Raw genomic sequence first — 24,350 nt, 5'->3', positions numbered from 1 at the left:
GTGTGATACGCCCGCCCATCTCCTAACCACTCACCTTGTGGGTTCACATGTTAGGTTGCTTGTAGAACACCCATCCTGCCGTGAACTTCAACTGTATAATTACATTGTAAAAAACCAAAATCTGTCTTGCTTATAAAAGCAGTGACCTCTCTCCAGTTTATGAGTGGAGTAATCCACGCTGGGGCTTTTGAGAGCTGAGACACAGGTCGGGGAGATACCACTGAGAAGACACCACAGTGATAGATGCTTTATAGATACTTCATATAGGCTGGCACCGCCTACAGTGCTCGGGGCTACCTGAGTAGGTGGATACCAGGCTGTGTGCCAGTCCCAGTCAGCATTCACACGCCATGAGCTTCCCCTTAGACTTTTATATGTTTGTATTTTGCCCTTGGATCATCAGATTGGCAGAAGCCCACAGCAAATTGGTTTTCTAAACGAGCACATGCATTCCATAGCCCACCAAGCAATTCTTTTGCTTTAATTAAATACGTGATTTAATTAAGTCTTCGTGAAAGCAAAGGACTTGGGCAAGCATTAACTCTGCCAACACACCTCAGTCCAAACCTGCAGCCCATTCTCCCTCCTCTGCTTTCCCACCCCTCCAACTCCCCTGCTTCTGGCCAGCTGCCTCGCTCAGAGATATACTATAGTCCTGATCTGCAACCCCCCTGCTATTTTGGTGCTGGGTGTCTTTGAGAAGAGACCTGCCAATCCATGACAGAAGCTGACTAGTGTAAGAAATCACCGACTCCTATTCCTACTGTCTTAGCAAGGCTTTGACCTCAGATCTCCAGAGATAAAAAGCTACTAGTGTATGAATTGACTTTGCAGCTTGGCCATATTCCTTTGGAACGGGCTGTCCTTTCACTGGACTAACAGCTCCAGCATAAAGTTGTTGTGCTAATTCTGATGGTGCAGGGGAGCCCAGAAAACACAGCTGCTTGGGTTAATGCAGTATCAGTCCGACTTGCCCTTTGATGGAAAGTTGCCTCAGTCCCTAGAACAGGAAAGGAAATGGGTCAGATTGTCAGGAGAGGAATTAGAATGAATAACTGCACGGTGCCTTGTACTGTATGGACAAGGGCTTTGCTTTGTTTCTGAGCAGAACTGTAGTCCAGCTAGGACTCCTTCAATAATGTCCTTTCTTGTTTTCCATGCTCTATCCTCAGCCAGGTTTATCGCACTGGGTAAATGCTTGGTACAGTATAAACTGGGGCAAATGTTTCCAAGACTCACATGGCACCGTGGATGCTGTGGGAGTTCTAGTCTGCAAAGCACTTTCCCGTGTTTTTGTGGGGGTCATCTTTGTCTTCAGTGCTGCTTGAACTTTGTCCCAGTAGGTTTCTCTGCAGTCCTTTGTTGCCGGCCATGTTTCTAATTTCTAGGGTCCCTGTGCTTATAAACTATTGCAGAATTCCTTCCGGTTCTGAGAAAGCAAGCAAGGTCTGTTCCTCATTGAATGGCTTTTTATATGCACTGGTTTTTATTACATCTGGTACTTGCTTGGAGTTGGACATTTTTTAACCTGGTGTAGGTTTGCCATTATGCACTAATGGTGCTTGGCTAGCTAGGCACTGGGCACTTTGTGATCAGATTGGTTTAGACTGGCTGGGAGGGCAGTCAGTGGGTAAGAGTCAGGTCTTTAAACAGGGCTTTTGTTTTCTCTGGCTTTGTCTCTACCAGCTATCCAGCCATTGGTAGGAGCAGTTGACAGACCTGCACCAGTGCAAACCCCAGGTGTAGACAGGAAAAGCAAGGATACACACCAGTTCCATTTCCCCCTGCTTGAAATAGACAAACTTCAATTGTGGCTTTGCTTGCTTGCCTGCACTTAGGGTTTGTGCTGGCTCCTGGCCACCAGTTGCTGAACTGTGCAAATCCCCAGGTAGACACAGTGTGCGAATCCGTGTATTTGTGCCCCGTGTAGTGTGTATTTCTCACAGCCTCTTTCCCCCCCGGCTACGCTACAGAAATAACCATTTCTAAATACCGTTTGGAAGCATGGTTGTGGCCCATCTGCACTGTGGTGGTCTTGCCCATCTGGATAGAAACGCCCCCGTGAACCATGGGTTAAACCTGGTGGATAATTAGACTAAAAGACAGTTATAACAAGTTTCTCTCGGATCACACAGGCAAGGGCAGATTGTGCTGTGACACATGGGGAACATGAGTATGTTTCACTAGTGTTTAAACCTGGGGATTTCCCTTCTTTGTCCTATTTCCCTGTTGCACTTCAGACACTGCAGTGCCAAGCCCCCTAGAAATGCCTGTAAATCAAGAAATGTCCTGTCTCGGTTTTGGTTGGTCATGGTTCTCATTCTAGAATAACACAAACTCTGACCATGAAGGCAACATAACCCGTGAGGACCAATAGGAAATCTGTCTTGTATGGTATGACCTGCATACGTATGCAGTAGGGTCAGCTAATGCCTGTACTGCATCTCGATGATGCTGTGTATGACATGAAAGAGCTAAGTACTTATGGTGGGGGGGCATCAATGTGGTGATGGGGGCAAGGAAGATATTGTCCATCTCCCTCCATTGCCTTCAGGTAACACAGTGTCCCTGGCTTCCATCGACCTTGCCTCTCCCGCCCAGCAATCACTCCAAAGACTTTGATAGTGACAGCACGTCATAACAACTGGACACTTTGCACCACTCAGCAGCTGCGTTGGGATAGCAGGGACCAGTGAGGGCCTTTTCGGTGCGTCTTGCTCCTGCTGTATGTTCCCTGAAGGACGTGCAGGACTCAAACCCTGATTGTAGTGCCGGGGGGGGCTAGACCTCCTCTTCACACAGATGGAAAGGAGGGCGTGCCCAGCTGGGTTCTCACCTGCTTTGGGGCTTTTGGTTACTAACAGGATCCTCCAGGCCAGCAGAGAGATTTCAGCATCAGAATGAGCCATCCTTCGGGTTTTTTAAGCTGCTGTGTTTCATGTTGGCTGTGGCTCAGGCACTAGCTTTTTGGGTAATGGGTTACAGTGTTGTAAACTGGAGGGTAGATTCCCCAGCTGGTGAAACTAAAAATAAATTCATGGATTCCAGGGCCAGAAGGGACCATTGTGATCATCTGGTCTGACACACACACACACCCTCCCCGTATCACACAGCCAGAGAACTTCCCCACAACAATTCCTAGAGCAGAGCTTTTAGACAGACATCCAATCTGGATTGAAAAATTGTCACCACAACCCTTGGTAAATTGATCCAATGGTTAATTACCTTCATTGTTAAAAATTGATGCCTTACCTGCCATCTGAATTTGTCTAGCTTCAACTTCCTGCCATTGGATCATGTTATACTTTTCTCTGCTAAACTGAAGAGACCTTTATTATATATTTGCTCCCCGTATAGATATTTATAGATTGTCATCAAGTCACCCCTGAACTTTTCTTAAGCTACGTACATTGAGCTCCATGAGTCTGTCTCTGTAAGAGATGTTTTCTCATGGCTCTTCTCTGAACACACTCCAATTTATTAACAATCTTCTTGAATTATGGGCACCAGACCAGGACGCAGGATTCCAGCAATGGTTGCACTAGTGCCAAATAGTGATAAAATAACCTCTTTGCTCCTCCTCGAGATTCCCCTGGTTGTGCATCCCAGTGAATGCATAAACTCCAACAGATCACTTCATGTCCTTTGTTCCGAAACAGAGCAAGGCAACTCAAAACATCTAGCAGCCCCTCAGCCCTTGTCTCCCGTCTGTGGAGCTCAGGCTTAAATCGTTCCCAAAGGCTCACTCCCTGGCCACATGAGCTCTGGATTCTCAGTCCATGCTGTGGAACTGCCTTTCCCAGAGTCTGCTGTTAAAGGGCCCATAATGGGACGGGCCATGCACCCCAAGGCACTCGGCCCAGTAACCTTTTACAACCATATTGTTGTTGTTTATTATTTTCCAGCAACACAGGACATTAGAAGACGTGGTTGCTGCTCCAAAGAGCAACAATCTAAATCTGAGGCATGACACAAGACAAGCATAGGGAGGAAATGGGATCGAGGGGCCCAGCAATTCACAGGGAACACGGAGCAGGGCTAGGGAGAGGATATTACCTCTGGATGTGTCTGGGGAGACCCCTGCTGGAATACTGCCTCCCGTTCTGGTGTTCCCACTGCAAAAAGGCAGTTGGAAAAATTGAAGAGAGCTGAAGGCTGGAAAACTTGCCGTACAGTGGGAGACTAAAAGAGCTCAATCTGTTAGCTGGCTGAAGAGGAAGTGAAGAGGCAGCTTAATCCCAGTCTGGAAGTACAGTACCGCCACAGGAAGTGTCTGATCCGGAAGGGCTCCTTAATCGGTCAGAAAAACATTTGGAGGGATAGCTCCACCTGTTGACTGATGTTTCTGGGTTTGAGTGAGAAGTGCATTTTGGTGAGAGGCGAGAGCAGTTTGGCAGATGGAACCCAGATGTACCCTGGGAGTCCACAGAACTAGGGGGTCATGGCTAGTTTTTGTGTTCTCCACCGTGAATCCCAAACAAGCCTGCCTGCTCGTTTCATTTGCTTAGTAAATCAGCCGGGCCACAAGAAGAATCGCTTCATTGATTTGGTTTCAGGCTGATACAGTGCAGAACGGCTCCAGTGCAGTTGCTCCAATTAGGGGATAATCTCAATCTCTTTGTTATATATGAAGCAATAAACGGCTGCCCGGATTGATTAAGGTGCTGGGCCGCACTTGGGCATTTAATCAATCTCCGAGGCTGTTTGTTACAGTGCTGCAGAGCAATACAGTTATGGCTCTCAGACTGCAAACCAGAGCAGGGCATTTTACTGTGGTATTCTCTCACCTCTTGCGAGAGCTGAGCTGCCTCTTGGATTGTCCACCGAGTATACAGCCTGAGGATGGCTGTCTGGGCAGTGATCTCACACCCTTGGAAGTCAATGGAAACCCTCCAGCTGACTTGGATGGGCTTTGGATGAGGTCCACAATGCTCTGGATAAAGGTCCAACTCCGGCATAGTGTCGTTTCCTTCCTCCCTCTCTTTAGGGGGCATTGCTGGCACATTTTCCAGGAGCTGTATGTCAAACACTATATAGCGGCGTTTCCCAAATGGTCACTCCTGATCCACCAGTGGGTCGCGGGGCCCTAGGCAAATACAGACTTTTCCCACCCCGGTGTGGAGAGGCCCACGGGTGGGGCTGGAGAATGAGCCTGCCCCGCACTCACCCACCAGCGGCAGTTCCTGCCCTGCGGGGTTGGGCCTGGCTCCCAACTCCGGACATTATGACAGTGCCTTTCAGGTTTGGCCTGGCCACTCCTCAGTCGTGGTGGAGAGGCAGCTGGGACAAATTCAAGTGAGTGGGGTGGTGACCGGGCGCATGGGGTTGCAGCTTGGCCATGATGGGAGGGGCGGCGGGGCCAAACCCTAGTGGTGATGTGACCCCATTGCAACGCCCAGAGCTGGGAACCAGGCCCAGCCCCGCTGCTGCTACCGGGCCAGTGCAGGGTGGGCTCGGCTGGGCCAGGATTAGTGTTGCGGTTGCATGTATGTAACGGTGGGGTGCAAAAACAGACAAAATGTAGCTGGTGGGACGCCTTAGCGAAAAGGTTGGGAGCTGCTGTTCCGCAGCAGCGTAGGGCTCGCAGCAGTGTGAAGAAAGCAGTTGAACGAGGAGGGGTTGTTAGATTCACTAGGGCTCTTTTGCAGGTGCTTACCTTTCATCGGCGCCAATGACATTTAAATACTTGCTTCAGAGCATGGCTGAATCTGGGCCTCACTGGGCTGGAGCGTGGGCAGCAAGACCATGAGTTGGGCTCGGTGGTGATGAGGGGTGATGTGACTGGACAGCTCTTGACAGCGTCACCACCGTTGGTGAAAGGGGCACGTTAGATTTCTCTGGCTTTTCTCGTGTCCTGTGTGATGCTTACACAGGTTACTGGCTTACCTGACGCAGGTACGGTCGGGCTCCTCCAGCCGGCAGCCCACCAGAGCGTTGTGAGGAGATCCAAACACCGACTCCCTCATATGCTTTATGCTTCCCTGGGTCCGAGCAGGCTGCTGCCCTGTTTCGTCTCTTGGGGCCTCTGAGTCGCATTTTCTGGGCACCAACTCTCTGTTATCCCTTTATGGAAAGGAAGCCCCCACCCAGCCCTGACCCCAAGATATCCCAGTAGCTTAAGTACACTCTCTCCCAGAATCTCACCGAAGGTGTGAGCCTTCTGGTTTACCTCTTCAAGGGGTCATGTGGTACGTGTAGCATGTAATACACAGAGGCACTATGCCCAGCGCGCCACAACACCGTTGCTCTTTACTTAATAACCCAAGAAATACACAGATCTGTACAAAATAATATACCCTGCACATATTCCCTACCTCAGTTTCCTCAATACTCCAGTGCATTCTTTTGTCTAGGGGTCAGGGGCCATCCAGCATCCTTCTGTTCCAGTGCATGGTTTCTGAGCTGAAACATGGAGTCTTCTCGGACCTTGGCTGTCCATACGCTTTCCAAACATCCCAAGCGTCTCTCTGCGAGTCTTCCCCTGACCTACTCAGTGGCTGGTGTCTTTGCTTAGCACTTTGGGATTTTCTACTGTTCCAAATGCCAGCCCTGCAGAGGGAAGGTGGAAAGAATTACTTCCCCTAGGATGCATTTACTCTCTTTTTTTTCCTCCCCAGGTAAGACCTGTTCAGGTGCTGGTAGTCCTTAATCTATTGTCTGCCAGATCAGGGACACTAGAGACATGCTTCCGGCTTGTAAGCCGTGGTGGGTGGACCCACAGACGTAGGCTTCTCATGATACGGCAATTTTGTGATAACTCCACCCGTGTCAACTAGAATTCAGAAGTCGCACAGACAGAGCCCTCAAATCATCATACCATGATACTTTCCAGCTGGACTTTGTGAACAGAGAGCAGTGTTTTTAGGGTTCTGTTTGCAGGGAAGTACTTGCAACTCCCATTGACTTCATCTCACATCTCTGAGAGCAGAATTTGGCCCTTATACACGTGGGATTTAAAGGGAAGAAAGCAATCAGGTTTTTTAGAAACTAAGTGAGATTTTATAGACACTGCTCTTAAAGGAGAATGAGATCCTTTCTAGAGAACTTTTAAAGCAGCTGATGGAGTTTCATGTTGTCCTTGCCATAGAATTCGGTAGGTTCAAACATTCTTGGGGAAGGAGTCATTCTATGTTAAATTCCGTAGGACATTTCCAGAACTGGTATTTTCTTCAGCAGAAAGAAGCAGAAAGATATGAGATTCCTCTGCCAGGGGGAAATAAGCCATAAAACATTGCACCAGCTCTTTTAAAACCAGCCTTTCTCACTCCAGATCCATTATCTTTTCTCCCTCCCCTTCCTTCTCTGTTATAGGCACTTGGTGGTTCCACTTCTACAAAAATGCCTGTTGCTGGAGGTGTGGGTTATTGCATGTATGGGTGTCTAGCAAGTGACAACTCACCGGGCATCTGGTGCTTATGTAGAGAGGGGGGTTAAGTCCCATCCCTATGTGCTGGGTGTCCTGTTCCGCTGGAGAACGCTCCCTGGTTCAAATCTGCACTCTCCATGTTACACCTGGAAACAGAGCCCTGGCCATGGTCTGTCTGAACTGCTGACTCTGTGTAATGCCTGGGTTTTTTTGTCTGGGTTAACAGTGTATTCAGCCAAGCTGGGCAGAACCAGCCCACACCTGCGCAGCAGGGAATGTACAACAACATGAGCATCACCGTGTCCATGGCCGGAGGAAACACGAATGTCCAGAACATGAACCCAATGACTGGACAAATGCAGATGAGCTCACTGCAAATGCCTGGGATGAACTCCATGTGCTCTGAGCAGGTCAGTGCTGCGGCATTCTCGTTCCCTGCAACCCCAACCCCAGGCACTCCAGGGTGCAGAGACCATGCCCCTCCATTGACAATCAGCCAGTTCCACTGGGAGGGTTTCTTTTAACAGGTCTCTGACTTGTTAGGTGAATTTGTGTCTGTAGCTTTCTCCATTGGTGAGGAATGTGTGTCCCACACTAACCTTCTGATGCTCTCCCTGGGAATTGCCTGACTCCCTGAGCCAAGGAGCTAATGGATTTAATGTGTTGAAGCTTTGTGTTCTGGGGTTTTTGCATACCAGATGCTTGCTGCTATAACTTAAAGCACATCGCTTCTCCTCCCCCCTCCTACTCCACATTTTGCACACCCCCTACCTCTGCCGCCTCTTGTCTAGCATGCTGAGTGCCTAGAAATGCTGGCTTATGACTTACAAAATCTCCCTTGTCATCTGCCTTCTCTCTGGGATATTTACCTTTAGGTTATCTCTTTCTTGTCCTTCAGAGGCAGGGACCTATTTCCAGTAGTACAGTTAGGAGCTTGGCTGGCCCATGGAGGGACCTGCATGTGTCTGACTACATTGGCACCAATCATTGTATGCTTACCTGCCTTTTGAAGCCTGGTGCAACAGGCCGCAGATTAGTCCAATTCTGAGATAGTTCCATCAGATTAACAGGAGCTGACGGGCCTGCATTCAGCTCTTCAAAGATAGCGGTGGCTGCACTGAGAGTTCCCAGCGGCTAACGCCTCCTGGAGCCCCTCAGTGTGCGCCGAGGAGTCTGTATTGCCAATTAACATTTCATGGGAGGATGAGGCAGGTTTGTTTGTATTTAGACACACACAGGAAGTCACTAAAACCTGGTGGTGGGGATGGATTGGTAAAACTCCCATGACGTCAATGGGAGCGGGGCTAAATGGTTTCGAAATTCCCAGCCAGAATATCTAAGTGTATGTGATGGCTCCTTCAGGTCCAGTAGGGCTGCTTGGGCAAGGTACGAGGCCAGTGGCTGGCTTTGGATCTTGTCTTCTAGAAGTCACCACGTTCTAAAGCAGGATCCCCACTGCTAATAACCAGTTACTAACTGGTGTAATAACCACCTCAGTACCACGGAAACTCACCGTTCTTCCTAGAGCCTTTGGATCAAATTCAGTCCTAGGGCCAGCTGATACCACTCCCTGAAGTCAGTAGCATGAGCCCTGGTTTTACACCCTTTCCTCCACTGCCAGCTTCTGAAACCTTCCATCACAGAGGATGGTGTAAACGTGAACACAAACAGATACACATGTGCACGCAGCCCCTTGGAGCCAGACAGATATGGATGTCCTGTTGGTACAGTCCGAAATGGCACTTCATGTCAGAGAGGTTTCCTGACCGCAGTTATCCACAGCACTGGTGCCCCTAGGAACTCCTTTCAGATCATCCTTTCAGCGTCTGTGCAGAGTAGTGAGGGCAGCAGAGAACGAGCTGAACCCACTACACAGCTGTGCACGCAGAGGGCTAGGTGGTGCAGCTTGCACAGAGTCCTGGTAGGGAGCAGTGAGGAGCTGCACCAGCCCCCCAAGGGAGCATTGGGAGAGATTTTGCCTCCAGAGGTACAGTCTCTTCCGGGGTGCTTGACATATGCAGCTGCTCACTTTGGTTCATCTGTAAGGATGGCGCAGACTGCTTCTTCTCATGCATTGGGGGAGGAGTTATAGAATCATGGAAACGTAGGGTTGAAAGGGACCTTGAGAAGTCATCTGGTCCAGCCCCCTGCGTTGTGGCAGGACCCAGTAAACCTAGCCCATCCCTGGCAGATGTTTGTCCAACCTGTTACTAAAAACCTCCAGTGACGGGGATTCCACAGCCTCCCTTGGAAGCCTAGTCCAGAGCTTAACTGCCCTTTGAGTTAGAAAGCTTTTCCTAACATCTAACCTAAGTCTGCCTTACTGCACATTAAGCCCATTATTTCTTGTCCAACTTCTGTGGACTTGAAGAACGATTGATGACTGTCCTCTTTATAACAGCACTTCATGTATTTGAAGACGGTTATCAAGTCCCCCCTTAGACTTCTTTTCTCACAACTAAACATGCCCATTTTTTGTAACCTTTCCTCAGAGCTTTGGTTTTCTAAACCTTTTATCATTTATGTTGCTCTCCCTTGGACTAGCTCATTTGTCCACATCCTTCTTAAAGAGTGGTGCACAGAACTGGATGCTGGACTCCGGCTGAGGTCTCACCAGGGCCAAGTAGTGGCTCCCTCTTCTCCCCAGCTCTTTCCCAGTAACTTGCTTGATGGAGGGACCAAGGAGCGAGCAATCCCTGCCTACTGTGGCTGCTGTTGTGAGGGGGAGGCATCCCAGAGGCAAAGGAAGCTGCTTGCACATGCTCTCCTGCCTGCACAAGGGCCACGTGCAATCTTGTCCAGTGTTTGTTTGTGGCGAGTAGTTGGTCCCTTAGTAACCACTCAGTCCGAGAGAGAGTCTCTCTCTGTTTCCAAGGCCAGGCCTGAGATCTCTGGGGTCCAGGAGGGGCTCTAGCTGGTTGGGTTTGTGACTCAAGAATGTGGTAAAGCACCTTTGGGATCCCTTGCATGACGAGAGGGATCTGTGCTGTGTCGCTCTTGGCAGCATCCACGTCAATTAGTTTCATCTGTGAGCATTTGTCTGTCTGCACTTAAAGCTTCTCTGAGCCATGCCTCCGACAGCTAACCCCTCCCAGCCGGATCTGAAGGGACTTGGCCACGGGGGCTCTCTGAAGTGCCCTGTATGGCTCCGTTAAACGGTTTGGAAACCAGCCCTAATTGTGCAACCGAGGGAGCCCGGTTTGAAGACACACTGACCCAGGCCCTGCTTCATGGGCCAGGTTTAGGTCATCGTGTCCTGGCCAGCACAGGAGTGGTCCCTGGTCTGGTCTGGTCTGACAGGTCAGGATGGAAGTGATGTGAAGGCTGGGCAGTTTGTTCTGCCCCTCCTGTCAGACAGTTCAGTGGAGTTTCATGCTCCGCGGAGATAAGATGCTGTAGGGAACCAGCAGCAGCCCAACTGGTGGGCACAAGGGGGAGCTCTCCTCAGGAGGAACTCGCTTGGATAATCTTAGTCCAGAGTGTGGTCGCTGAAGCAAACGAGCGTAGCAGCCCCTCCGCAGCTTCATTGTGCTTCAGCAAATGGAGTGAGCCCGCACGTACAGCTGGGGCTCCGGGAGGCAGGGCTTGACGGCGGGAACTCGCGGGACCCCAGCCATCCGCTTGGTTGTATTGCTTGAATTAAAACATTCACTGGCACCTTGCAGCAGGGAGTGAGCTGTTCCCGATGCTGACTGCGGAGTCAGGAGTGCTGCTCACGCTCTGTCAGCACCAGAACCAGGTCTGCAGTCCTGCTCTGGGATCCATGCTTCCCTCACGATACCCACAGCACGTTTGGAGCGGGGAGAGGAGACCAAACTCTGCTGCCTGCCCCTAGAAGGTTAAAATGGCAGATGCTGTGGCTTGGGGGTAGGTAGTGGGAAAGAATCAGGGAAGTAGTGATGGGCAAAAGGAGCCCAGGATTTCTAAACCTCCCCTTGGCTCAGAAATTCCATTGTTCTCCTTTTGTGAGGCAAAGCAAGAGAACGCTGAATAAACATGGTCAGTCCAACAATGTCCCACCCAGCTACTTCCCCGAGGCCATTCCAGCTTGTCACGCTGCGTATGCCACCATGTAAACTCCACATACAGAACCCAGTGCTGTCGCTCTCCTGGGATCCCTCGCTTCTTGCGGGACAGGGCACTGGGGAGAGGGGAGAGAATCCACTGAAAGAGGGTGAACCATCACTGAGACTTGACCTTGCTTTGACAGGTAAATGACCCAGCGCTGAGACCCACGGGCCTTTACTGCAACCAGCTTTCCTCCTCTGACCTTTTGAAAACAGAAGCAGATGGGGCGCAGGTCAGTAAGAAACTCCTAAACACAGACCCATCTGAGGTACAAAGAGGAGATGTTTGTCATGGCTGGGCTGGTCACCTCAGTAACTACCAACTTTCTTGCACCTGTTTTATCAGCGAGTTTGGCATCAGGGATTTAGGTTTCTGTAGTGACAGAGAATGAATTGCAGGGCTCAGGCCGGTGGGGCCTTCTGAGCCAGGGACGTCACCCCAAAGGCGGCTATCTTCTGTGTAGCGTAGAGCTAGAACCAGCATTAGGTGACGACAGCCTGCCTCAGAAATCTTACTTTGTTCTCCTGCTCTGTATGGATCCTAGCTCACTGCTCTGGCAGGAGGGGTAAGTGTTTCCAGCAGTGTGGGGAGCCTCGGCAGGACACTGAGCTGAGCTGGAAAAGTAACACTGGAGAGACAGGATTCGCTAAAATCCTTCTCGGCTTCTAGGCTGGCCCCGGGCACAGGGACAAACGAGAGACGTTTTCGCTTTTGAAGGGTAGGGTTTTCTCTTAGAACTGTGAATGGGAACATTCGCAGTCAGAGTCCTCCTCTCTGCAACACCATGTGCCGACCAAGAGCCCACACATCCGTGTGCGCTTCATGCCACCTTGGGAGTAGCTCGAGCTCGGTGACGGTTGGACCATTTGTTCTGTTCAGAGAAGAGGACTCGGCACTTGCTCTCAGATCAGGCCGTTTTAAGATGTCTCAAGTCAGGAACCCAAAATCACCAGCAGATCTGAGTATCTTGGGCCAAGTGTTGCCGTTCTGCCTTGCAGTGCTGCTGGTGTCAGCCCAGAGCACGTTTGGCCAGCAGTCTGGGAAGAACCAGCAGTCTGCCAGTTTGTTCAGAGATGACATGTTCGGGTTCAACGTGAAGTTCTCTGTTCTCGTTTGCTGGTGAACTCTAACTGCACCTCCTGTGCTGCTCTTGTGTTCAGTCAGTCTTGCAAAACTCTGCTTGCCTAGAGCAAGGAATTCGGGCCTTTTTATGGGCTTATTAAATAGCATTGAACCAGTATCACATTTTTTCAGTAGCATTATCCTTAAACAGGGTGGGTGAGTAGGTGTTTGTCCCTGAGTTGGTTACCATTTTCAAAACTGGTAAGTAATACATATTTAAAACAAAGTAAACGTATGTGCCTCCTTGTGTTTTATTAATAACCCATTAAAGTATTACAAAGCGATTGATACTGTTTGGGTTTTGTTTCTGCATTTTGCTCAGTTTGGACAATGAAAATCAACAAGTCCATTTCATTTTTTAAATTTCCTAGTCCGTTTCACTTTGTGGCGCCTATGCATTAGCAGGATACTGCAATGTTTGGTTAGCAAAGACTGTAGGGAAAACGCATCCTGTTTTTATTGGAATGAATAGAAAAGGAAAATTTGTCTTACCCTTCGATTCTGAGACACTTCAATTTTGGACCTAACTCTACCTTGGTATTGTCCCTTTGATGTTCCTTTGCAGCAAGTAGGATGCCGTGCTGTACCCTATTCAGCAGCATAGGATCAGCATTCTGCCTTGTGCATCTGGTCTATTTGACTGCAGTCAAAGGGGTTTCAGCAGTATTAAAACAGGATGGCTCTCAGCACAGAGTGATGGCTGGCCAGCAGCTGGAGACATGGGAATGCCAATTTTTTTTTAATGAAAAACATGTGAACCTTTCAGAGCTCTGATCCAAATGAGTGCAGTAGTTTTCTTTTTATAGGAAAAGAAGACAGAAGAGTTCTTCTCTGTGGTGACTACAGACTAGAGGAATTCTCTAGTGAGTTTCCACTTCACGTAGTACCCAGTCCATCAGCCAAGGAGCCTCTTCCTTTTTCCCTCTAAAAATCTCTCTTGTTTTTTGTGTCCCAGCAGGTACAACAGGTTCAGGTGTTTGCTGACGTGCAGTGTACAGTGAATCTGGTAGGCGGAGACCCTTACCTGAACCAACCTGGTCCAATGGGCTCGCAGAAAAGCACGACAGGTCCTCAGACCCCCCAGGCCCAGCAGAAGAGCCTCCTTCAGCAGCTACTGACTGAATAACCGCTTTTAAAGGAATGTGAAATTTAAATAATAAGACGTACAGAGATATATAAATATATATATATTATATATTTTTCTGAGATTTTTGATATCTCAAACTGCAGCCATTCTTCAGCTCGTAGTGTTTGGAGCAAAAAAGGCTTTTTTGTTTTGTTTCGGGGGGGTTTTTTGTCCTTTTTTTTTTTTTTTTTGTTCTTTGTTTCTTTGTAAAAGGCTTTGGATGTTGGCAAAACGACAAGACAGGACAGTCGGTTTCTTGAGCCAAAATTACAGATGATTCTTATTTTTGTAATCAGTTGCTGGCATCTTACTCCAGATGAAGGTTTTTCGGGGAAGCAGGGGAGGGGATGGGGAAAGAAGTGAGTTGAAAAAGACTGTGTGGGAAGGAGGAAGATAATCTCAGTTTCAGCTGGATCTGTCACTGATTCATGTCTCAGCCCAGTGGGAAGGTGGGGGAATTGACGCCGGACTTCTATCAGAAAGGTTGTTTTTATTCATGCTTAAAAAACCCAAACACCTTCTCTCTCCCCTCTGCCCCAGTCCGCTTGTGCGTACAATCAGCTTTTTCTAGCAATCGTGATTTGTCAGTTTTAAAGAAAAACAGAGTATTTTGACCCACCATTTTTTCCATGTTTTATGCTGGTGTTTAAAGCCTCCCAGCGAGAGAGGCCACAATGTGTGTATTACATTGGGGAAAATAAATAATAAAAAGGAAAAGAAAAAAAAAAAAAAGAACAGTTTGGGGAAAAAAAGCTGCAATAATTTGTAGGGGGAAGGCTGGGGAGGAGGGGAGGGCTCTGTCAATTATTGTAGATACAAATTTTCTGATTAAATATTAAATAAAATTAAGCAGTTGTCTTTTTCTGCTTTGATTGTGTTTAACAGCTGAGGTAGCTTAAACTATTTAAAATAATAATAAAAATAATAAAATTCAACTCTTTGATGGGAGAGAGCTTATTTTTTCCCCTCAAACCTGGCACTGTACATAGCTCTGATCTCTTGTATACATTTGTTTTTTCCTTTAGTTGGGATCGTTCTTAATATCGCTGCTCTTTTTGAGTTATGATTTTTCCCCTCTTTCTAAAGTTGTGCTGGTGTGTGGAAAACGTGTAGCTTTGTTGACTGAATTTACAAGAGTTTAAAACAAAGAAACCGAGTTGACAGCTAACGTTGTATTGCTTTCTGTGATGGCTGTGCTGTGCGGTGTGTGGATTTTCCCTCTCTTGGGGTTCGAGGTGATGGCTGCTCTGGGGATGGATGGGGCAGGTCTAGTGTTCAGAACATTTGTAGCACCCACTAGTCAGTGGGAGCTGCGGGTGCATTCAGCACTTCTGGAATTCAGCCCCATAAGACTTCGAAGGGCTAGTTCATTCTACCCCACAGAACAGCCTGGTCCAACTCCAGCGGGAGGCTTTCCACCGCCAAAAAGTCCGCAGGGGACGTTGTAGTTGCCACCACTTGAGACAGGAAGGGTTCCTGCCCCTGACCTGCCACTAAGGCAGAGCCACCAGCAGCCACGGAGTAATATTTGGCGCCATCTGCTTCCCTCTTGTCTCTAGTATTTGCTCCCAGCCACATCCACCTGTGGCAGACACACCTCAGGAAGGAACCATGGAAAACATGGCTGCTGACGGAGGCTCGGCAGGAGAGACGGGTGTGCTACATGCCAGGTAGCTCTGCAGCTCCCCGTGGCTGGAATAGAGAATAAACATCCGAAGACCCAGCTCGAGCCAGGCCCAGCCAAGCATCAGGACTCTGAGCTGGACATAGAGCAAAGCTACTCACTCTCTGCCAGAAAGGCAGCCACTGGCATGTAGCATTGTCTCCTCATGTCACAGAGCCTGAGTGATTCCTATAGGAGGTGCAGGCTCCTCGGCTCAGTTAAGTCTTTGCCCTAGAAGGAAGAGATGGAAGAACAGCCGGTAGCTAGAGACACAGTAAAGTGGGGGATGTGTGTGTAAGGCAGGTCTGCAAAGCTCTGAGCTTGAGCCAAAGGGGTGTAAGTCAGTTAGAGAGAGTGTCCCTCTTCTCCCAGAGGGGGAAAGGACAGAACTTTCCGTACAGCCCCAGGAAACACCCAGCCATTGCACTGCCACTCCCTCAGGAACTACAATCAATTCAATGTGAGCACAGCCAGAAAGAAATGATGGGCAAGACTCAAATATAAGTGGTCAACGTCTGCCCTGAGCGTTACAGAGTTCCCAAGGGCCTCTGGAGGGGGGTGCTGCTGGAGGTATCTCAGTGCATGCAGCCAGGAACCAGTGGGATAAAATTCCTCCGGCAGGCTGCTGAACATTTTTTCCCACTCAGCACAGCGGAGGACGTTATCCTCCAGCCTGCTCAAGTGGCAGCATTGCTACCTAGAGTGTGCTGCTGGTTTGTCTTCAGTGTTCCCGCTCATTACCCTGAGTTTTACCAGGAAGGAAGGAGATTCCAAAGGGCAAACAGCAAGTCCTCCGTGGCCGCCTCCTGTCTGCAGTGGAGTTGTTACAATGACGCTTTCAATTGTGTTAGGCTTGTTATGCTGTACTGTGCAACTGGAAATGATAAATAAATCTGTAAAACAGTCTGAAATGTATGTCCAATGTAGTACCTTGAATCCCAAAGCACGAGGTACTGAAATGAAGCTGCCTCTGGGGTGTAACGTAACAGCTGTATAGCACCGTGCACAGCAACACTACACAGTGTAGGAAAAAGAGTGATACCATACTCAGCTGAAATTGCTGTGGGGAAGGGGCTAGATATAATTATCCGAGCTGGAATTTGGCCCAAACTCCAGGGTTAACATTCTACTCTTGTACAAAGTTCTCTGGGATCTTTTAAGTGACTTGCATGATCAGAACCTTGCTTTTACGTCTATTCCAAATGATGGAGACTTTGAAATCAGCCAGCCCTTATAACAGTTGAGGAGATTTCTTCAACACATTTGACTTGAGATCCAAATCTCCACATCCCATGCAGGATTTTTACTGATCACAGATGGGAAACTGCATGTCCGGTTCAATGCACTCATGTTCATCCTAACATCAGCACCTCGCAGCTCCACCACGCAGCATCTGATGAGCAAACTCACCCTCAGACAAGAAGGGATCTGTCATAGCCCATATGGGAGGCTGGCTAATAAAATCTGGAGCAGAAATGTAAGCTCCATCCAAGACTCTAGAAGTCTTCCAAATTGCAAGGACTTCTGCCATCAGGACTCAGCTGGATATGCTACCACTCGCTTGTAGGAAGAGTTGTTTTGTGCCAGGACAGGTGCCTGAAAATCAGGGATCTGATGAGAGATCCAGTCCAACACCCACAGTATTCACTGTGTCTAGGTGTGAGCCCTATTGGGATGTTAGCACCCTACCCCACCATGAGCTGCCGCGTATGTATTCATGCTACAACACCACATGGCAGATTATAAGACAGAGGCACCCTGCTGAAATAAGGACGAGCCTCAGACTGAGCAAGGGGAAGAGCTGACAGAAGCGAATTCTTTTGGATACATTCCCCTTTGTTCTGATCACTGGGGCAAGCTTTAGAATGTGGGACACCTAAGAGACCCAGTACAGTGCAAAACCAATGCCAATGCCATTCCTGTTCAGATGCCTGGTGCAATGTGTACACACCGTCCTCTCTGTGTCCAGGGAACACTACAAAGCCAAGACGTACTTCAACCGAGATCCTGTCTTAGTGTATCTGTGGTTGCTGCCCTGTCAACTCCTTAAACCAAGGACTTCCCATCTCTCCTTATTCTTGCCCTGCCCTCCATTTCCTTTATTGCTCGTGGTTGTACAGGAAACCTAAAGAGGTGCCGCTGCATAGCCCAAGGCAGTCCATACAGAACGCTTGCCAGTCCTCACACAGGACCGGACCTGTCCTGAACTGCAGAAGATATTCAAGCAAGTCTTAAACTATACAAAAAGCCACATGTCTAGGTCCTGTCAAAAGCTCTCGGTAAAGTTTGTGTTCTGTGTGAAGACCAAGGAATCCCAGCTAAGAGCCTCCTAGGGTTCTTTGTTAGCCCAACACAAACATTAGACCAAGGGTCAATTTCTGAACTCCCCGTGGAGCCTAAACTTTGTGTTACACAGAGACAGACACTAACCTCATCCCCGCTGTATATGGAATATATGGGATCTGTAGCCCTTCCTCGCCTAGCCAGCAAAACCACTTTCACAGCTTCCATAGCCTCCGCAATGAAGGTAGAGGACTAGCTTTTTTAGTTTTCCACAGGCCTTTTTCCCGCTTAGCCTCCAAGCTTCCTTTAGCACAGGAAATCTCCTCGCCGAGTGTTCAGCTTGAGAAACAAAACATGTCTATAGAATTTCTGTGCATGCACAGAGGTGACTGGATTTGAAGTTACAGAGCCTGAATGGGTTTAATGCCCGATGCAAATTAGGGCTCCTTTCTAACAGGGTGAAGCAGCCTCATCGCTGTGCAGCGCAGGATTTCCATACACAGCTTCACCTAACGCTGAGGAAGGATGGCCTTGTGGCCTGGATTCCTGGCTCTGCTACAGGTTTCCTATGCGGCCTCGGTTGATTACGGTGAGCGAGTACCTTCACAGGGAGAAAATGCCAAGTACTAAACGGCTCTTTAATTTAGCAGAGAAAGACCAAACAAGAACTAATGTCTGGAAGCTGAAGCCAGACAAATTCACATTAAAAATAAGGCACAGATTTGTGCCGGTGAAGCCATTGGAACAAACGACCAAGGAATGTGGTGGACTCTCCATCTCTTTATGTCTTTGAATCAGGACTGGCTGCCTTTCTGGAAGATTTGCGTTAGCCAAACAGAAGTTATTAAGCTCGGTGCAGGGGTAACTGGGTGAAATGTAATGGTCTGTGCTATGTGGGAGGTCAGACTAGATGATTGGATGGTCCCTTCTGGCCTTAGAATCTATGAATCTGAAATCACTCAGGCCCAAATTTTCAGTGTCAGCCTCTAATGCTGAGTGCCTGGATTGCGGGGCTCCCGGGGAGGTTTTCAGTGGTGCAGAGCACCTGCAGCGCCTGCTGACCTGTGCTGGAGTTTGAGTGCTGAGCCTGGGTGTCTACAATTGGGCATCTAAAAAACAAACACACCCAAAATTGGAGGACACGTTTTGAAAATGTGGACCTTTAATCTCTGTCTCAGTTTCCCCATCTATTATGGTAAATATATTCTTTGTATTGCAGTAGCACCCACAGCATAGTAGGTGCTGTCAAGACACAGCTCCCTGCCCCCAATAAACTCACAATCCAAGAAGTCAAGCAGCATCCCTAAGGGTGGGGGGGAGATGGGTTAAAAACCCACAGCGGGAATAAATACCGTCAATGCGTACCTCAACTGGCTCACGTGTGGGCAACGTGGCAGAGATTGGTCTGGAGGGATCTATAGGAGTGTTGCTGTGATCTCTGTTTCTCCAGGGTGTTGTGACACCACACTTGTCAGTCTCAAGGGCTGCAGTCCTTGGTGGGAAGATGCTATAGAACAAATGATGATGATGATCATCAATCTACAATGGGTATTAATACAATTCTACCCCTCTTATCTCTGCTCCTACTATATGTTGCTGCTGTTGTACCTAGAACCCATCTGTCTGGACCAGTGGCAACTCACATCCCAGCAAGAACATGCTGCCTGGTAAAATCCTAGTGTTTCTGGAACTTGGAGTCCTAATCCAGAACCCTGGCCTTAGGTTTAGTACAGGGGTGGCCAAACTGCAGCTTGTGACCTGCATGCGGCTCTTTTACAGTTAAAGTGCAGCTTGTGGAGCCCCCCACGCCCTCCCCTGTTCTCCACCTATTGGGGAGAGAGCTTGGGGCTTCTGCCCAACGGGCAGGCCCATACCCCAGAAGGTTGGTGCCCCTAGCCCCAGCAGGCGCGCACCCCGCAGAGCAGGAGTCTTGACCTCTGGCAGGCGCAGGTTGGCACTCGAACTTCGGAAGGTTGTCGTATGCAGCTCAGACAGTGAGTAAGTTTGGCCACCCCTGGTTTACAAGCCAGAGAGGTCAGAGGAAGAATTTTTCCCTTTCTCTTCCTGCTTCGTAAGGCTAAGGAAGATCTCAACTGGAGAAGAGAGAGGGTGGATATAGATGAAAAGGAGGGTACCCAAAAAGTCCTGTGACTGTTGGTGGCTCTGCCTGATTAACAGGTGTCAGATGGGAGATGATATGGCGGCTGGATTAGGGGCTTTCCAGCCAATCTCCAAGTAAAATGATATTCTTGACTTTTCGATGTTGCAGTCGGTTGTCGTGGCTCCGTGGCAGGGTCTGTGTCTGGTACCTATGTGTGTGAAGTTGATGCATGCTTTCCCCAGCCCTCCATTTTTTCTGGCCTGGCCAAAACCTAGTGACCAAAGGAATTTCCAACCACTGCCTACATTCCTATGCTGTGGTGTAAGAGTGTTCTCTGGGACTGCGGGAGGTGTGTGTGTGTAAGTGATGTAAATGCCACTCGGCTGTTTCCTTCCCTAGTTCTGTCTTGAGTTATTCAGGTGTGAACATTTCCTGTAGGGCAGTCGATTGCTTGCTGAGTGCAGTGTCCTGTGTGCAACACACCCATGGGAGCTTAGCAGAGGGAAAGCGAGCTTGTTAATTAAAATGAGCTGAGCAGCAATTACTTGAGATAACATACCAGTAATGTGGGCCTGGGCTTGTCTTTTAACACAGCTATGTAACAACAATCCCACAGTGATGTGCACACATGGTGCAATTCTTTGCTGACTTGTCTCCCTGCACTGGTCTCTTTCCAGTCCCTGCTGGAGTCATGCCCCAGAAAGTTGTGTAGTCTAATGATTAGTGTGTGTTTAGGGGGGGAGGATCAGGACTCTTGCATTCCAGCCCCAGCTGTGTTACTGACCAAAGCGGGAGGAGGGTGGCAGTCAACCAGAAACCACTGTCTACAGGGCCCTACACACATTGTATGTGCCAATCTTCCCTGTTCAGCAGTGACTCTCATTTCCTGGCCAATCAGCTGTCTTTAAAACATTTCATTTTGTTTTGGCATGTCATGACGTCGTCCCCATGCCGAGTCGCGTTGCAATGTAGCGCTAACACCAAAATGTCTCCAGACATAGTTGGCAGCTAGAAATTCATATTAGGGCCCCTAGCGTGTGGGCCAGGAGCATGAAGATTGCTGCCCAGAGGAAGGGTATAACTGTAAAAGACCAACAGATCCTTGGGACGGCTCCCAGAACCTGTTTGGCCAAGCGCTGGGATGTAAAGATCCAAAGAACACACTTAGATTCCAGCCAAGTAGGTGCTATTTTACAAAAACTATTCAAGTGTTCAGTCATTGCAACACGTGCTTTTGAATTGCTATTGAATCCCACAGACAGATCCAGCAGTAACACCAAGAAACAAATCCCTGCCTGGCCTGCAGATAACAGCTCCTTTACCCCTTCACGGCACAGCAACAGATTGAGATTTGTGAGCAGGGCCCCGATCCTCTCACTGGATCTGTGCAGGCAGACCTGTACAACTGAGCACGTCTAGCTGCAGAATTGGAGGCCCTAATGATCACTAGCCATAAGGTGCCAATGAAATTCTGCCGCAGCCCTTTCAATGGGTCTTTTTCGCTTCAGTGGAGGTTCCTGACAACAATAAATTCTCCCCTAGAAAGTCCAGTTTTCATTACTGAAACCTTCAGAAGAGTGGCCCTGCTTCAGAGGGGGAGATTACCAGGGTTGACAAAGGCATTGTGGATTTAATGTCCCAGTCCTTGAACTAATGAGCAGAAATAGCTAGGGATATTTTCACTGGTGTCGTTAGCTGGATAAAGTCATGCACTCTATCCCAATCGATAATTATTGCTAGATTATATTTGCACATTTTACATTTTCTTTCACCAGGATATACTCCCTCCTCCCCCACCCAAACATTCCTCGCTTCACACTCACACACACCCAGACTTTGCCAGTTCTGTTAATTTAAAAATTGAAATCCAGATCCTTGGGTGAGAGGCAGAGGCAGAGTGGATGCTGGCTGTCATCCGTGTGTCATACATTCCTTCCCCCCCCCCCCCCCCCCCCGAAGACGCTACTTGCCTTTCTGCTACCTGCACGGCTTTTTAGTTCAGAGAATAAACTACGTGGGTTGGATTTTTTTTAAAACTTGTTTGCAAGTGATCTAAATGTGAGAACGTAGTGGAATAAATAAAGAAACCAATCCTAGGGATGTAAGTAAAAAAATTAATTTTGCTTTCTGGTCGCTTATGAGCCTATCTACTATGTCAGTTTCCCTCTATCCTTAATAAAATAAAAAGTACCATCATATTCTACCAGCGTGGCCCCAAACACTGTACTAAGGGTGGGCTGAGGAGTAGTGGTTTACTAGAGAATGCTGTGGGACTTTTATTAAAAAGTGGACTGTAAAGTTTTAATGTGCCCTTGGTTTCTATTGTGATTTTTAAAGGGGGACCTGAAAAGGAAAGAAAACAGTGGGGGTTTTTTTGCTGCTTCTTGCTTCTTTATGATGTAAATGGAAGGCCTGAAAGATTGCTGGTTTGGATTGCTTTGATATTTATTTAATTTATTTGGCTGTTCTTTGTTTACATTATAAATTCAGGTCTTGTCCAGCCTGTTTCTCCTAAGCAACTCTGTGGAAGACTAGAGAGTTTACGGGATTATGTAAGAAATTATGTAGATGTAACTTGTTTAAGAGGGGAAATTATTTCTAATGAGACTGTTTAAAATTGGTTTCATTTAACTCCCCATAACAAACAATTGGAAGAAAAGCTCTTTTATTAAAATTCCCCCTCTCTCTCTCGTACACGTTCTACCAGTCCTTTAACTAAGGGCTCAGAAAGTTCCCGATCCACAGGTCTGAATCCTCCAAGGAAGACCATTAGAAAATAAGCAGAGACCAGGTTTGACATTCCTTGTATTTAAGGTAAAAAGCAAGCAGGTAAATAACCTTTTTGAAGAGTTTAAAAACACGCATCCACACACACCCTTCCTTCCTGGGAAGAAAGTGCTCAAACCCATGTTTTCCCTCTAGGTCACTTTTAAAAGTAACTGGGCCTGCATGGAAATGGATACTTGCAAAACCCTACAAATTCCTAGGCTTGCCACCAACCCAGGTGGAAAACTAGTTCACAGCTTCATCCTGTAATTAGTTAATGTTTGTAAAGCACTTTAGAGATGAAGAAGCCTCACAGAAGTGCTGAGCAATAATAATGACAGGCTCATCTGGTCCCTCTCTTCCCCTTAATCAAGGGTAAATAAATACGGATTGTAGTGTTCAAGCTCCGAGGAAAACCTATGTCTGCAAGCTTAGGAGGAACCAACTGATTGGTACTAGCCCGAGGCCTTGTCTATACTAGCAACTTCCACAGGTATAGTTCATCCCCTGTGCAGCCCCCCCAGAGGAGTTGGCAGTGGAAACCATAATGTAGACAGGGTGTGACAAAGGTAATCTTAGGGGTGGATGATAGCAAAGTACTGATGAGACTCGGGCTTCGTTCACTCTGTAGCACCATAGGTCCAGGGATGGACATTGCTCTGAGAAGCCATGTAAAAGTGGAGTAACGCCACTGAAGTGAAGTGATTCTGGATTTACACCAGTGTGAAGGGGGAGTGTGTAATCCTGTGGGTGTGTCTGTATGTCTCTGGCCATCTGGCTACCAGTGCCCTGGCTTTAAAAGAATAAAACCAACGTGGCTCAAGCCTCCAACGCATGTTCTCCATTTGGGACTCAGAAGAAAGGTCCAGGCTTTTAAAAGCACAGTCGTCTCTGCTCTGGAAGCCGTGTTCTGCTGGCCTGGGTTGGGGCTGGTCAATGCTAGTTGTCTGGTTTGTGGAAGATCGCTCCAGGTCTCTGCCACCAACCAGGCCACCCTATTCAAAGATTTGAGTGGTAGAGACAGTGGTTGTACATCTTGTCTGAATGATGGTGCCTTTAGTTCCATGCCTGGGGTTTGGTATTGATTCAGGGGGGAGAACTTCAAGGACATTACTCTGCCTGACCTCACTCCCACTGGGATGGTGTCCACCCCTGTCCCCAGCTGCCCTGGCATAAGATGAGCGGATGGCACTGGTTCTGTTCTTCAGCAGCATTTCCGAGCCAGACTCAAACACCTCAGAATCTTTAACATACACCGTGATCAAATGGCAACAATGCCATGCATGGATGAAAGCAGGGGCAGTGCCTACTAAATGACTTCAATAGCAGCACTGGGGTTCTCCAGGCTGCTGTGGCCTGTAACTCCGGTCACTGACACATGAATAGCTTTAGGCTATATGACTGCCACAGCTTTCCATCTGGGGAGGAACTAACTCACTCTAATAGTTTGAAGCTGGGTACTTCTTGGTGCCCACCAATCGCTGTTTCTTCTGCTTGGTTAGACTGAACTTTAGAGAAGCCACTATTCCCCCCCCCCCCATTAAAAAAGAGGGGGGGGAATCATGTAACTGAGTCTCAGAGAACATGTATCCTGACTTACCACCAATTTTAGATTGGAGCGACTCTAGTGATGTCAGAGGAGTTACTCCTGATTTATGGTAATGAGACAAGAATCAGACACTGCAGATCCTAATTCATTCTTTAACGAATATGAAGCACTTTTTAAAATGTTGTTTAAAAAAGACCTCCCAACTCCTTCCAACAGAGGAAAGCAACTTTGTCATTTTAAAAAATTATCCCAAAAAACCCCTTAAGGAATGAATTTGTATTTTGATTTGGCTAGAAAACCATTTTC

The 24,350-nt window shown here is 48.1% G+C and overlaps 1 protein-coding gene across 4 annotated transcripts in view; it reads left to right on the top strand.

Annotated features, from left to right (window-relative positions):
- The window catches only part of NCOA1 (nuclear receptor coactivator 1), an 83,193-nt gene extending 68,576 nt beyond the window's left edge, over positions 1-14,617 (top strand). The window contains exons 15-18 of one of the 4 annotated variants that reach the window (XM_067531305.1): positions 7,593-7,776; positions 11,577-11,666; positions 13,363-13,419; positions 13,515-13,653. In XM_067531305.1, the coding sequence (XP_067387406.1) occupies positions 7,593-7,776; positions 11,577-11,666; positions 13,363-13,407 (319 nt within the window). In that variant the 3' untranslated portion in view covers positions 13,408-13,419; positions 13,515-13,653. Of the gene's footprint in view, positions 1-7,592; positions 7,777-11,576; positions 11,667-13,362; positions 13,420-13,511 lie in introns of all 4 variants that reach the window. The other 3 variants (XM_067531304.1, XM_067531303.1, XM_067531302.1) reach the window with 3 other exon arrangements.
- The last annotated feature ends 9,733 nt before the right edge of the window (positions 14,618-24,350 follow it).

Source organism: Emydura macquarii, unplaced genomic scaffold (assembly GCF_026122565.2).
Source record: "Emydura macquarii macquarii isolate MOO-44397 ecotype Brisbane River unplaced genomic scaffold, CSIRO-AGI_Emac_v2 contig_3134, whole genome shotgun sequence".
Lineage (NCBI taxonomy): Eukaryota > Metazoa > Chordata > Testudines > Chelidae > Emydura > Emydura macquarii.
The sequence above is the reverse complement of the archived record's forward strand: the minus strand, read 5'-3'. Positions and strand labels throughout refer to the sequence as shown.